At 42.6% G+C, this 12,949-nt stretch overlaps 1 protein-coding gene across 2 annotated transcripts; it reads left to right on the top strand.

Moving 5' to 3' along the window:
- The first annotated feature begins 1,290 nt into the window (after positions 1 to 1,290).
- Positions 1,291 to 12,255, top strand: HNRNPA2B1 (heterogeneous nuclear ribonucleoprotein A2/B1). 2 transcript variants are annotated; one of them, XR_012715473.1, is made up of 12 exons: positions 1,291 to 1,399; positions 3,513 to 3,623; positions 5,390 to 5,536; positions 5,635 to 5,845; positions 5,974 to 6,075; positions 6,157 to 6,234; positions 6,621 to 6,683; positions 8,083 to 8,199; positions 8,708 to 8,833; positions 10,017 to 10,105; positions 11,322 to 11,419; positions 12,166 to 12,255. XR_012715473.1 is itself a non-coding variant. In XM_075271459.1 (11 exons), the coding sequence occupies exons 1-10, from the start codon at positions 1,394 to 1,396 to the stop codon at positions 10,082 to 10,084; spliced, it is 1,029 nt and encodes a 342-aa protein (XP_075127560.1). In that variant the 5' UTR covers positions 1,291 to 1,393; the 3' UTR covers positions 10,085 to 10,105; positions 10,293 to 10,772. The 2 variants fall into 2 exon arrangements, 1 of the variants encoding a protein (XP_075127560.1); XM_075271459.1 differs by lacking the exons at positions 11,322 to 11,419; positions 12,166 to 12,255 and adding an exon at positions 10,293 to 10,772.
- The last annotated feature ends 694 nt before the right edge of the window (positions 12,256 to 12,949 follow it).

A 12,949-nucleotide genomic window follows, 5' to 3' on the forward strand; every position in this document is an offset into this window, starting at 1 on the left:
GCGAAACCGTTTTTTTTTAAACCGGACAGAGAGTCCTGCATGTCAACTCTGTGTCCGGTTAAAAAAAAACGGTTTAGCCACGGAGAGCATAAAACGCTCACCGGCGCTCATGTCCGGACACTTTTCAAACCCATTCAAATTAATGGGTTTGAAAAATGACTGCAGGTTTTGTCTCCTGCCCTGTTTTGTGCAGGAAACGGAAACCTGTATGAACGAAGACCGGGCGCAGATGTGAATGAGCCCTGACTCCATTCCGTCCCCTCATGGTAGGTGCGCCCCTGCCACTTTGTACCACCTGCAATGTCTTGGCATGTCACCTTTGACAGACGTGTCATAGATTTATCATCACTGTGTTTAGATTTGCCGCTTTAGGTTCTGTGCGCTTTGCCTTTTTTGTTCCAAGTTGAGCTTTTTGGTTTCTTTTTACACTGTCCATATACTGGGCTGCATTTGTGCCTCTTTTTTAAAATGACGCAAGTCATAAATACTGCGAGGAGAGGGGAAAAAAGGCGTAAACGGGGCAGAAAAACGCCAGAAGGCGTAATTTACACCAAATAAGGGCACAAGTAGTTTAATAAATGTGCCTGAATGAATCCATAAAAAATGACGCTATACTGGTGTTGACTCGAACAATATCGCGGTCACATGACCATACAACGCTATATAGCTGAATAACCTTGAATACATTATGACTGAGCGCAGCCTTGTGATAACGGATTAATGGCTTCTTACTGGATCAATAACTGTATGAGGTAATAGCAGACATATTTACCACAACTATATGGTTTACATCATAGCTAAGAATTGCAGCCATTACTGTAAGGCGACCTCACCAAGCCGTCCTGATACACTGTCAATAATAATGAATACAATAACACATATTATTAATTTTACACATTTTTATTATTTCGGCCATTTCCCACCATAAAACAATGGACGCCGTACACATCCCATTCCTTGTCTTCCTCCAATCCCACCTCCCCCCACGCACCAACATCGACCGGTCTTGTCTCTCTTTCGTCAGGGCGTAACCTTATTCACAAACCCCCCGGCGCTAGTAACGTAACCTATCCTCCATTCACCAGCCGCCGTCTTACGGAAACTGCGCGACTCCCACTATCGTAGTATGGTTATTATAACCGGCAGATGACAGAAGCAGTGCGCCTAAGCCACGCCTACAGCTCTTGTCTCCGGGAGAGCCGGTCGCTCGCTATTGGTAGGCTCGTGACGTCGGTGGGAGTGGCTAACTGCTAGCTGGGAGAAGATTCTAGAAGTAGGCTTTTGCCGGTCGCCATTACAGCTGAGCCGACGCTCGGGAAGGCGCTCGCGTGGTTTTACCTTATAATTTATTTTATATTTCTTATTTATATCCGGTGTTTGTGTGAGGACGGTTATGGAGGTGAGTGTTACCTCAGGGTGTAGGTATGGCGCGGTAGGTTGGCTCCGAGACTTTTGTTCTAGATGTCATGTTTGATGTGAGGTGTCAGAGTGAGCGGTGACGTGTATTGTGTTACTGTCCTTAGCGGAGCGGGCTCTGGCGGTGTGGCCGGCTTTACCTCAGTACCCCTATCTGCTCTGTTGTGTGTCCGGAGTCTGCTCAGTGTAGCCGCTATGTCCGAGCTCTGCCGGTGTAGCCGCTGTGTCCGGGCTCTGCCGGTGTTAGCCGCTGTGTCCGGCTTTACCTCAGTACATGTAGCTGCTCCGTTCTGTGTCCGTAGTCTGCTCAGTGTAGCCGCTATGTCCGAGCTCTGCCGGTGTAGCCGCTGTGTCCGGGCTCTGCCGCTATGTGCGGGCCCTGCCGGTGTTAGCCGCTGTGTCCGAGCTCTGCCGGTGTTAGCCGCTATGTCCGAGCTCTGCCGGTGTTAGCCGCTATGTCCGAGCTCTGCCGGTGTTAGCCGCTATGTCCGAGCTCTGCCGGTGTTAGCCGCTATGTCCGAGCTCTGCCGGTGTTAGCCGCTATGTCCGAGCTCTGCCGGTGTTAGCCGCTATGTCCGAGCTCTGCCGGTGTTAGCCGCTATGTCCGAGCTCTGCCGGTGTTAGCCGCTATGTCCGAGCTCTGCCGGTGTAGCCGCTGTGTCCGGGCTCTGCCGGTGTTAGCCGCTGTGTCCGGCTTTACCTCAGTACCCCTATCTGCTCTGTTGTGTGTCCGGAGTCTGCTCAGTGTAGCCGCTATGTCCGAGCTCTGCCGGTGTAGCCGCTGTGTCCGGGCTCTGCCGCTATGTGCGGGCCCTGCCGGTGTTAGCCGCTGTGTCCGGCTTTACCTCATTACATCTAGCTGCTCCGTTCTGCCTCAGCCGCCATCTTGTGTTTTTTTTTTTCCCCATAGCAAAGAGCCGTGATGGCGGCCGAGCTGCTGCTCATTCATTCTTCATGTAGCCGGTGCCATTGTTATCTGTGGTGACTAGTCAGTGCAGCTGACTGACAGGATTTCCTTATCTCGTGCTTGGCTTATCCGCAATGGACAGAAGTGTCACACTGCAGGATTGAGAGAAAGAGGGTTCCCTGTGCTATAATAGAATTCCTCACAACTTTCTAAGGACAGATAAAGGGACAAATTGTGCGGTGCGCCATGGCAAATCTAGCTCCACCCTCTTCTGTTAACTCCGCCCATTATCCATTTCTTCCATGCATGCGCCTGCATACAGGATAATGCTCCTACATTCACTGTAACGTTATATGCCCCACATTATAATGTTCCCTCCAATTGCCCCATAGTATTCAGTCCCTCTCCTCCTGCCCCAGTTTTAACTGGCAGAATCTACAGGGAGACATTAAACTGGAGATGTCTAGAGGCAGACATGTCCCCTCTCCTTGTTGTAATGCCTTCCTCCAGTTGCCCCTAGTTTAATGTTGCCCTCAATCTGTTCCCCCTCCAGTTTAATGTTTCCCTATCTGTTCCCATTTAAATGTCCCCCTTTATCTGCTACAAGCTTAATGTCCCTTTTCATCTGCCTTCAGTTTAATTGCCCCAACATCTGCCCCCAGTTCCCTCCTCCCTTACCTTCCATCAGTCTCTGTTCCCAGCAGCTTCTTTCTGTGTAACACCACATGGTCTTGTAGTATACAGAATAGCTCTGCCCACACGGGTCTGATCACATGGTCATGATGCCATCAAAGGTCCGTTAGCCCACTAGGATTTATCGACTACCATTTAGCCTTTATCCTTCCCTAGCAAAGTTTAACAGCAAAACATTTCAGGGTTATAGTGGGACAAACCATAAGCTATGAGGGACAGCAGTGTAAAACTTGGACTCTCTTATTGGATCCGGGACAGTTGAGAGCTATGCCATAGCTTGTGGGTGTGATTGCTGGACTGAAGTAATGCTTGTACTCCTTATCTATGTAGAAGAGAATAGCGTCATGGTCACAGATTCACCCTCTGGGACTTGAGGACTATTGTCCTCTTGATCAGGCACATCTCTCAGGGTAGGGGATGTATTATAAGGAGGAAATCCTCTCAATTTTTGTATTTTCCAGTAAGAATATGAAGTAATGTCTTGTCTGTTTTGCAGAGGGAAAAGGAACAATTCCGTAAGCTGTTCATCGGAGGGCTCAGCTTTGAAACTACAGAGGACAGTCTCCGAAAATACTACGAACAATGGGGAAAGCTGACAGACTGTGTGGTAAGTCGCCGGTCCAGCTTTGCTTATGATGGGATGGGGGAGGGAGGGTCTTCTGAGGGTGAACAGAATATATAATCATCAGAATTAGCATATATAATATTTATATGGTGCATATTAGTAATTACATGGATTGGACTTCATCTTGTATTATATTTTAGCCCTAGTTGGGGGGAGGTGCTGTGCTTAACAGCTCTCTGTTGGGGCTTTTTACTGCGGTGTGCAGTTTTTGTATGTCTAAAGCTCCCAAAATATTCCTTAGATGTGCCTACGAGTTTCCATTCGGCTACATGCACACTACACTGGTGGTTTTTATTGCCTGCAAAGACTCATTTGTAATTGACACAAAAGTCCTCAAGTCATGGATCTGCAAAAAACTTGTATGATCCTCTATGCTTGTATCTAGTCTCCCTACCACAAAAAGGGACAAGACTAGCACCTGCTCCATAATTTGTGGATAGTTTCTATGTTCTGGACACTGATCAATAAAAACTACAGATGTGCACAGGGCTATACAAACGAATAGGTGCACATATTATCTGCAACTGTGGACAATATACTGAAAACTACACTACTATATCAGCAGAAGCCAAGAGTGTTCTCTTCAGTAGTATAAGACTAGTATAGTAGATATTTCCTTTCAATAAAGTATACTGTAACTGCATCATGTGGTGGGGCCTATGACTGCATAATATATAGCACTTTACAGATTGTAGGATGATGATTCTCTTGTTACCTGCTGTAATCAATGTTCCTATCCCTTCCAAAAAAAAAAAAAACACAAAACTTTGAGATTTTTCTGGGATTTAATATTCATGAACTAAGCTAAATATTTTGTGGCAGTCTGACACTTGATACCCCACAACTCTTTGAAGAGTCGGCAGTATTTTAATAAGTGCTTTGACCTCTTTTCTGTATGCCAAGTATAGTGGAGTAGCACAGCAGCTATGTTTCATATTGCAGCTCAGCCCCCTCACTCCAATGGGAATAATGTGATGAATGAATGGGACATCATTACTGGCTCTTTGAAGCAGAAACTGCTCCTCCAAGCACCACTGCTACTTCAAGTAACTGCTTTAATCGGCCATCAGTCATTGACAGGTCATAGACATTACTTCTAGAAAACCCCTTTAGGCTGAATATGTGGCTTCATCTCTATATATATATATATATATATATATATATATATATATATATATATCTATTTTTAATTTTTTCATGGATGTTCTTCCACTTTAATGGGATAAGACCAGGCCGAAACTAATAAACCTTTACTTGCCCTTTAAATGTCCTGCTACCAGTCACTAGCCTCAACTGTCATGTAACATCATGTCTGTTAAGGCTAGTGACTGTTCACATGACGTCTGTGGCCAATGTAGTGTGACACTTAAAGGGCGTGCAGTGTGTGTGTGTATTTAAAAATGTATGTATATATTTTTTTTTTTTTTTTTTTTTTTTTGATCATGGGAAATACCTTTAAAGAGGGTGTCCCTCTCAAAATGTACTAGTCATGGGTTAGGTGATGGATGTCTTAATGCTGGAACTCCATTAATCACTACAAGAATAGGGATCCTGAATGCTCTACTTGTCTATCTTAGTTGGCACTGAATAAAGATTGAGTGGTGCTCTAAGGTCTCTCCATGACAAAGGAACAAGGGGGCTTCTAGTGTGTGGATGCCTTTATTTTGCCCTGATTCTTTATGTATACTGATGCATGCCTTTTGGTTTTGTGAATTTAGCTCCTGTATTTACTCTTCTTCTTTCCTTAGGTTATGAGAGACCCTTCAAGCAAAAGATCGAGGGGCTTTGGGTTCGTGACTTTCTCATCAATGAGTGAAGTTGACGCAGCAATGTCAGCCCGGCCTCATTCTATTGATGGAAGAGTTGTGGAGCCAAAACGTGCTGTTGCAAGAGAGGTGATTATGTGAATACATATTACGATTTAGTGACATTGTACTTGGGTGAGACAACAAACTAAAGCTTGTTGTGGTGTTTTCGTCTTATTTTTTACCAGGAATCTGCGAAACCTGGTGCCCATGTTACAGTAAAGAAACTTTTTGTTGGCGGTATCAAGGAAGATACTGAAGAACATCACCTTAGGGAATATTTTGAAGAATATGGAAAAATTGAAACCATTGAAATCATTACTGATAAACAATCTGGCAAGAAGAGAGGCTTTGGTTTTGTGACATTTGATGACCACGATCCTGTGGATAAAATTGTCTGTAAGTTTCTTATGCAGTGGTCTTCTTTACATTGTTTTGGGCTTTTTTTTTTTTTTTTTTTGGAGGCAGAATTTTTCTGAGGGTATCAAGCTAAAGAGTATTTTATTTATTTTTTTCTTTCCTTCTAGTGCAAAAGTATCACACCATAAATGGGCACAATGCAGAAGTAAGGAAGGCTTTATCAAGGCAAGAAATGCATGAAGTACAGAACACAAGGAGTAGCAGGGGAGGTATGTTTCCTGCAATGTAGATGCAAATCTTTACACTGATTTTTCAGGCTTTGCATCTTCTAAGTTTGCATCCTTTTATAGGTAACTTTGGTTTTGGTGACTCACGTGGTGGTGGAAACTTTGGTCCAGGACCTGGCAGCAACTTCAGAGGAGGCTCTGGTATGTCACAATGTAAATCTAGTTGTAGAAATGTTTATATAATACAGACTTGATGATATGTCACCCTCGCATAGATATGTAGACTCTGAGACTGAAGAACATGGAGGGACGTAAAAAAAATAAAATAAAATTTGCAAAGCGGCACATCCTACTTCAGCAGTGATATGACGTGGTCATCTATGTGTAATTGTCATATGCATATGATCCTGTTCTTGGGAAGAGGTCTTTGGTTCTGTTCACATGGCTTTTTGTTTTTTTTTTTTGGGGGGGGGGGGGTTTGGAGCTGATTTTTATGGCAGATTCTGCCTCATTGTTTAGCATTAGGAGGAGATGACTTATTAATGATTTCTAAAAGTGAGTTTTTGTTTGTTTTTAATTTATTATAGATGGCTATGGTGGTGGCCGTGGATATGGTGATGGATACAATGGATATGGTGGTGGTCAAGGAGGTAAGCTTTATGGTTAAGTCTTCATTGTATAGACTTAGGCTAAGGCCCCTCATTGTTGCTATAAAAGGAATGGGGAAATATATATAGCAAACACTTATATTTCTGTTCAATCCACCCCTGGCTTTGGCTCAAAAAAAACACAGCAAAACCTCTGTTTCTGTAACGTAGTGCCTCAGCCTCAAACTGTTTTTACATTACATGTGCTCTGTGTATTGCGTGCCAGGGAACACGTTAGTTTCTCTGCAAAGCGTTTTCCAAGATAGAAGCTGCTGTCTTTGGCACCCAATATACTTTTCCAGGACAAGGCCAAAAGACTGCTTGTATGTAAGCGCTTTATACAGATAGACTAGTTAAAGGGAGTCTGTCACCAAGATATAGCATATTAAGCTAGCAACACACAGTGGTCAGACTCGCCTGAATGGAAGGCTTACCCATGATGATTTGTGCCTCTGCCAAAGTATTCTTTTATTAAGCTTCATGTAAACGATCAGTCTGGAGCACAGAGGTCAGCACTGCTGAACCCAACTCTGTTCTAAAATACCTTCCACTTTTTGAGCAACAGAGCCAGAGATGTATGCTGAAATCTCATCTGGCCCTATGATTTTGCATTCGTGCTGGTGTATTAGAGCAGCGTGTAGCATAACAATCTAGACCAATGGAGCTGCCCTTGGTGCTGGAGACTTCTCATTTACATATTGGGATATTAATATCTCTGCAATGGAGACATGAGTTTTTATGGGGAGGAATGTCACTCTTCTGAATGTGTTGCTGGTTTATTCTTCACCCTGGTAACAGTAACTTTAACACTAACCACAGGTACTTGAATGTATCAAGGCTCTTGGGGTTAGTTCACATATGACAGACTTGCTGTAGAAATCTCTGCAGCTGAAAATCTGTTCTGTTCTGTCCCTGACTGGGATAAGGCCAGGACCGCACTGCAACCTTTTTGTAGTTCCACTAACTAACTTAAATTTTTAACTACTGCTGTAATCCATACAAATACATTGAGTTGTATGTAGCAGTTGCCACTTGGTGTTTGACATTGGTCAGTAGTGCTAAAAAAAACTCAAGGAGCTGTGCAAATCCTGTTAAGTGATTGGAAAAGCTGCAGAAATTAACAATTATGCTATGTTAATATAATATAATGAACTATTGTGTGATATCAGTCTGTGCACCAGCAACAAATAGTCTTTATGAAGTGAATTTGCAGAGGCCGCAATGAGTTTCCTATAATGCCAATAAAGCTATTCCCTGTAAATTTGAGTTTTCCTATAACGATTTCCACAAGATGCCGTTGCCTTTAGCCCTTCCTACTGTACATAAAGCTTTCGTCTGTGATCAGTTCTGTTATCTTGTCTGTATACCCTTCATTTCTAAAATCCTATTTATGTTCATCCAGGTGGAAACTTTGGTGGCGGACCAGGTTATGGTGGTGGACGAGGTGGATATGGTGGTGGTCCAGGTTACGGAAACCAAGGTGGTGGATATGGCGGAGGCTATGACAATTATGGCGGAGGTAATGCAGCAGCCTTGCCTAACTTAATAGTACAGTGTGTACTTGAGGAATAATACTATTTCTGGCTATTATGACTGTGCATGAAGAGGGGTAAACTGGGAAATACTTTTTGTATTTTTTTTTTTTCTTCCTTGAGCTGATGGCTGGAGTCTAGCTGCTATATACTGCTCACAGTGACTAAATATCTGCTCAATAACTTTCTCTACCTATGAAACAGTCCCACAAATGTGTAGGGTATATACAGATAATTCTAATAAGAAAAAATGTACTTTGGATGTGATAGAAAAAGCTCCCTTTTTAGCTTCATCATGAGCTCCTAGCGCTATGCCTGCGTCCACAAGTCATGTAACTTCTGCTCTGTCTGGAGACTGATAAAGCAGGGAGCCTGCCTGAGAGCAGGAATAGTTTGTCACCTCTACTACTGACTTATGCAGTTTATTAAAAGTTAGGGACTGTTTAAAACCTGTCAAAATTAAGAATTTTGCTTAGAATGTTCTTGTCACGTTAGGCAACTATGGTGGTGGAAACTACAATGAGTTTGGTAACTACAACCAGCAGTCGTCAAACTATGGCCCAATGAAGAGTGGCGGTAATTTTGGTGGTAGCAGGAGTATGGGAGGACCATATGGCGGCGGTAAGCTCTGAACACTTGATTTGTCGTTGTTTTAGGGTGGTTATTTTATTTTTGAGTTTGAAATTTGGGTACAGTATATAAGGGGTTTTAAGAGGAAGGTGATCTGTGCTCAAACTAAACAGATTTCTTGTCGTTTTTTTTTTTTTTTTTTTCCTTTGGCCTATCACACTTGTGATGTTTAGGCGTAGGAGGGGCTTTATACATCACCCGCTTACTCCTTTGCCATGCATGTGCTCAGTTGGCAGAGGACAATAAGCCTCTGGTGTTGGCTAATTTCCCATTAGATCTAAATATTGGGCATTTTGAAACCAAACACTGCCTCATCCAACTTTATCCTAACATCTGCCATAAGGGATGAGTCTGGATGCTTAGGTGTTAGATGAGGGAAAGGCAGCCTTTGGCATGTGCAGCTATTAAGGAACTCCCAGCTTACATACATATTCTGTTTCTTTAAAAAAAAAAAAAAAAAAAAAAAAGCCCTACCTTGAAAATGAGCCCTAGCTTGACTTTGCAGGGTTTTTGGCGTAAACTTGAAATATAAACCTTGCTCCACAAATAAGCCCTCCAGCGCTAGGTTATGTCACGTGAGAACACAGAGACAAGACTATGCATACCATAGCTTCCAACCATCCTGGACAAGTGCCCTTCTATAGTAGGGCAAAATCCACTCATGAGTCCCAGCCATTATTATGGGGTGTGCTTGGCTACTTATGTAACCAGACACCAGCTGCCACCTCCTGCTTTCTCCCACAGACTCCGCAACTGGCCTTAGCATAAAGGAGAGAGAGGGGGCAGGGAGCCGCTGTCACACAGAGGTTGGAGAGAGCCAGTAACTTCTAAGACCTACTGACACTACACCATCAAATGGGAATGTAAGTTAGGGCTACCATTTTATAAGATTCATCTTGGGCAAATCAGAAAAGATTCTCACTTGCTCCAGTGTCTGAAGGAGGGAGCCCCAGTTTGTTTTTGTTTGTTTTTTTTTTTAAGATAAAAAATACAAGCCCCTGTCTTATTTGTACTTGGAGGTCTTGTCCTGGTGTGATTAACCCTTTTAATACAGACTTAAATAACTTCTTATCCTCTTGACATCTTGCTGGTTTTTACCATTCTCTAGTAACTTTTCCTGTCCACACATGTTAATGGAGTTGAGCTTGTTTAAGTATTGTAATCCCTTTCTCAGGAAACTATGGTCCTGGCAGTGGCAGCGGAGGCAGCAGTGGCGGATATGGAGGGAGAAATCGCTACTAATTTCCAGGCTTCTCCTTCTGGGTGAGTGGGCTTTCTGCCTGGGCACTGTGGCTGTATTTCTAATATAATTTCATAATTCTTTTTTTTTTTCATGTAAGCGCATTCAGTTAGCTACAGGCTAAGCTTATCAGGATAGTATTGTCTTTATACTGGCTAGATGGATCATATCATAACCTATTCTTTTTACTCTTTACTTCTGTTGAAACAGGCTTCACTGTATAAATAGGAGAGGATGAGAGCCCAGAGGTAACACAGCTGCAGGTTATCGAGATTACAAAGTTTAAGGAGTCATTATCTCAGTCATGCATAGGACATGCAGTGATATGACAGAAGACACCAGAGCAGATGCAGAGAGCCATTTTGTGAATGGATTGGAATATATTTAAGTACTTTACCTTACAATGGAGGAAGGACTGTAAAATACGCCTTTTGAGACAGTTTAATAGGTTTTTAATTGTTTGTTTGTAGTGGTCTTTGTAAAGAGTGCAGCAGCATTCCTTTTTGATAATGTTCAATTTTTAAGTTCCAGGTAACGTGAAACTTTTTTTAAGATTTCTGAACAGTTGAAAACTAGCCAGGATCATGGTGTAATATGAGACTTTTTATTTTTTCCTTTTAAAATTTCAGTGTGTGTATAGTTAAGCTGTTGTACACTTTCATTTAATAAAAAAAAATTCGAAAGGAAAAACGTGTCTTTAGATGTTATGCCTTTGTCATGCACCAAGGAAAGGACTAGTCATGAGTATCGTGTTGCCGTTCTGTTAAGTGTTTGTGTTCTGCAAGTCATAAGGAGAAAAGTGTCTAGATAACAAAGGGGATCTCTGCAAAGAGAAGCTCCTGTTTAGATCTTTTAGATGCAGCTGCTTCTTCCATGGCAAGTAAAAGGCGAGATTTCCAGCGAGGTACTCAACCCAGAGACACAGGTCTAGTACAAGCGAAGCCTTGAGAGCGACTTCTAAGTTCAGTCTTTTAACACTGAGCTAAAGTTCTGGAAACAGTTTGTGCTACTAGATTAAGGATGTCTACGAAAGCTGAGGGGGTAGAGCAAAGTAGTGCTAAGCTTCAGTTAAACCTCTGTAGGTAAGATCTTATTTTCTTTCATTTACAACAGATGAATGAGTTTACAGTTTAGTGAATGTTTTAGCTCTTAACCATAATTTCTCACTTTGTAAAAGTTCTCTACTAAAATACCATCTGCGAGATTCTCAGTACGGTTTTTCTCTTGCTGGAATTCTAGCAGTGGCTTGAAAATGGACGAGCAGTCTGACACAGACTAAGCTGCGTTTCAACCAGTGAAATAGACCACATTTCTGGAATTCTTGGCGGACGTTGCAGGTAAATATTGATTTGGCAGCATGCCTACTTCTACCTAACTGCTTGTCAATTTAGGAGGCCGGTGGACTTGCTTGACTAAATGTGGGCATGCATTAAAAGTCAGATGCTCATTTTATGCAACCATCTTGCTGCATTGCCTGGTTTTGTGTAGGAGGGGGTGCTAGCTGATAAAGCAGTCCAGTGTAAAAAAAATTCAATCTTTTCTCTAGCTGTGAGGGTCCATTCACATGGAGGAATTTGGTGTGGAATTTTCCACGCTGAAAAAAAAGCCTCCCATTGTTTTTTTTCCACTAGCAGAACCCATTGACATCAATGGGAGGCTTTTTATTGGCATCGGTGTCGGGTGACTGGCATCACCTGACTTCACCACATTAACATACAGACTCCTTAGGGTAGGGGATAGAAATTCACTGATCTCCCACTTGCTGCAGCATAGTGTTTTGAGACTGTACCCCAAGTGACAAAAGAAAATGAGTGGGTGGGTGCGCTCATCACGCCAGGTCTTCTGCATTCAGCTGACAAAATGGAAGAGGTTTGTTCATGGTTGTTGAATTTTATTTTTTTAATATAATATTTATTGCATGGCTGCATATGAAAACTAAGACTGCCAAGATAAGAATTTGTCATGCAGTGAAGGGGAAGTTTATAATGTCTTGCCCAATTGTGACTGCTCTGCAAGGGTTGGCGTTTGTGGGCCCCAAAGTCTATTGTAGCACAATGATACAACTGTATTCTTTGTCTGACAGGTAACTGAAGATGTGAAAGCTGAACACTGAGGACTTACTGGAGCGGTTTTGGCAAACTTATGTGAAAATAACTGTAAAAATTTTTTTTTTAAATTGTACATAAATTTTATAAATGACATGTTTTTAAATAAAAAAATATTTTGTATCTTGAATAATTAACTGCTACCACTTTATCTGCAGAATCTTCCTGGGTCCATCATATCATATAAAACACTACAGGTTTATGTACACACACATTCTTGGGTATTACAAAAGTGAATATTTCACAGGGAACAGTGTAGTCAATACATTCCTATTACGTGACCCGGTGTCAGAAATGGACAGGAAACCTAAGGCATGGCTGAAATATTAACCGGGGACCCATCGGAGGCATTAGTGCAGGGTTTCTACTGTGTAACACAGACACATGGCAGCTGCCTGACTCCCAGTACACTAGTACAGCGGATGTTGGGAAAGGGTTAAGCGTGGACAAGCCGAATGTGGGCAGAACTGGTGGGAATGCTGGAGACATCAGTGAGTTGTACTTAACTTGTTTTGGCACTCCCATTGAAGTGCATGGGAGCGCCACCCACATTCAGCCTGGCTGTGCTCATGTCCAATGTAAAGCAGGACAAAGTTCTGTGGTCTTCAGTTTCTGGAACAACCAATTACGAGTAAACATACTTATGTCACCTTTGTAGATTATGAGAGAACTTAACCTAAATCTTGAATAATAAATGAGGTAGTTGGTGCACTGGGCGGGGTTCAGTTCCCTGGGGCTCTATTCCTGCCACTCAGACTCCTA

The sequence above is a fragment of the Leptodactylus fuscus genome, chromosome 4 (genome assembly GCF_031893055.1).
Source record: "Leptodactylus fuscus isolate aLepFus1 chromosome 4, aLepFus1.hap2, whole genome shotgun sequence".
In the NCBI taxonomy this organism is placed as follows: domain Eukaryota; kingdom Metazoa; phylum Chordata; class Amphibia; order Anura; family Leptodactylidae; genus Leptodactylus; species Leptodactylus fuscus.

Excerpts from the sequence above, each read along its gene's own strand:
- HNRNPA2B1 (XM_075271459.1), top strand. Across the intron at positions 3,624-5,389 it reads GAAAGCTGACAGACTGTGTG|GTTATGAGAGACCCTTCAAG; the intron begins GTAAGTCGCCGG and ends TTCTTTCCTTAG. Across the intron at positions 6,235-6,620 it reads CAACTTCAGAGGAGGCTCTG|ATGGCTATGGTGGTGGCCGT; the intron begins GTATGTCACAAT and ends AATTTATTATAG.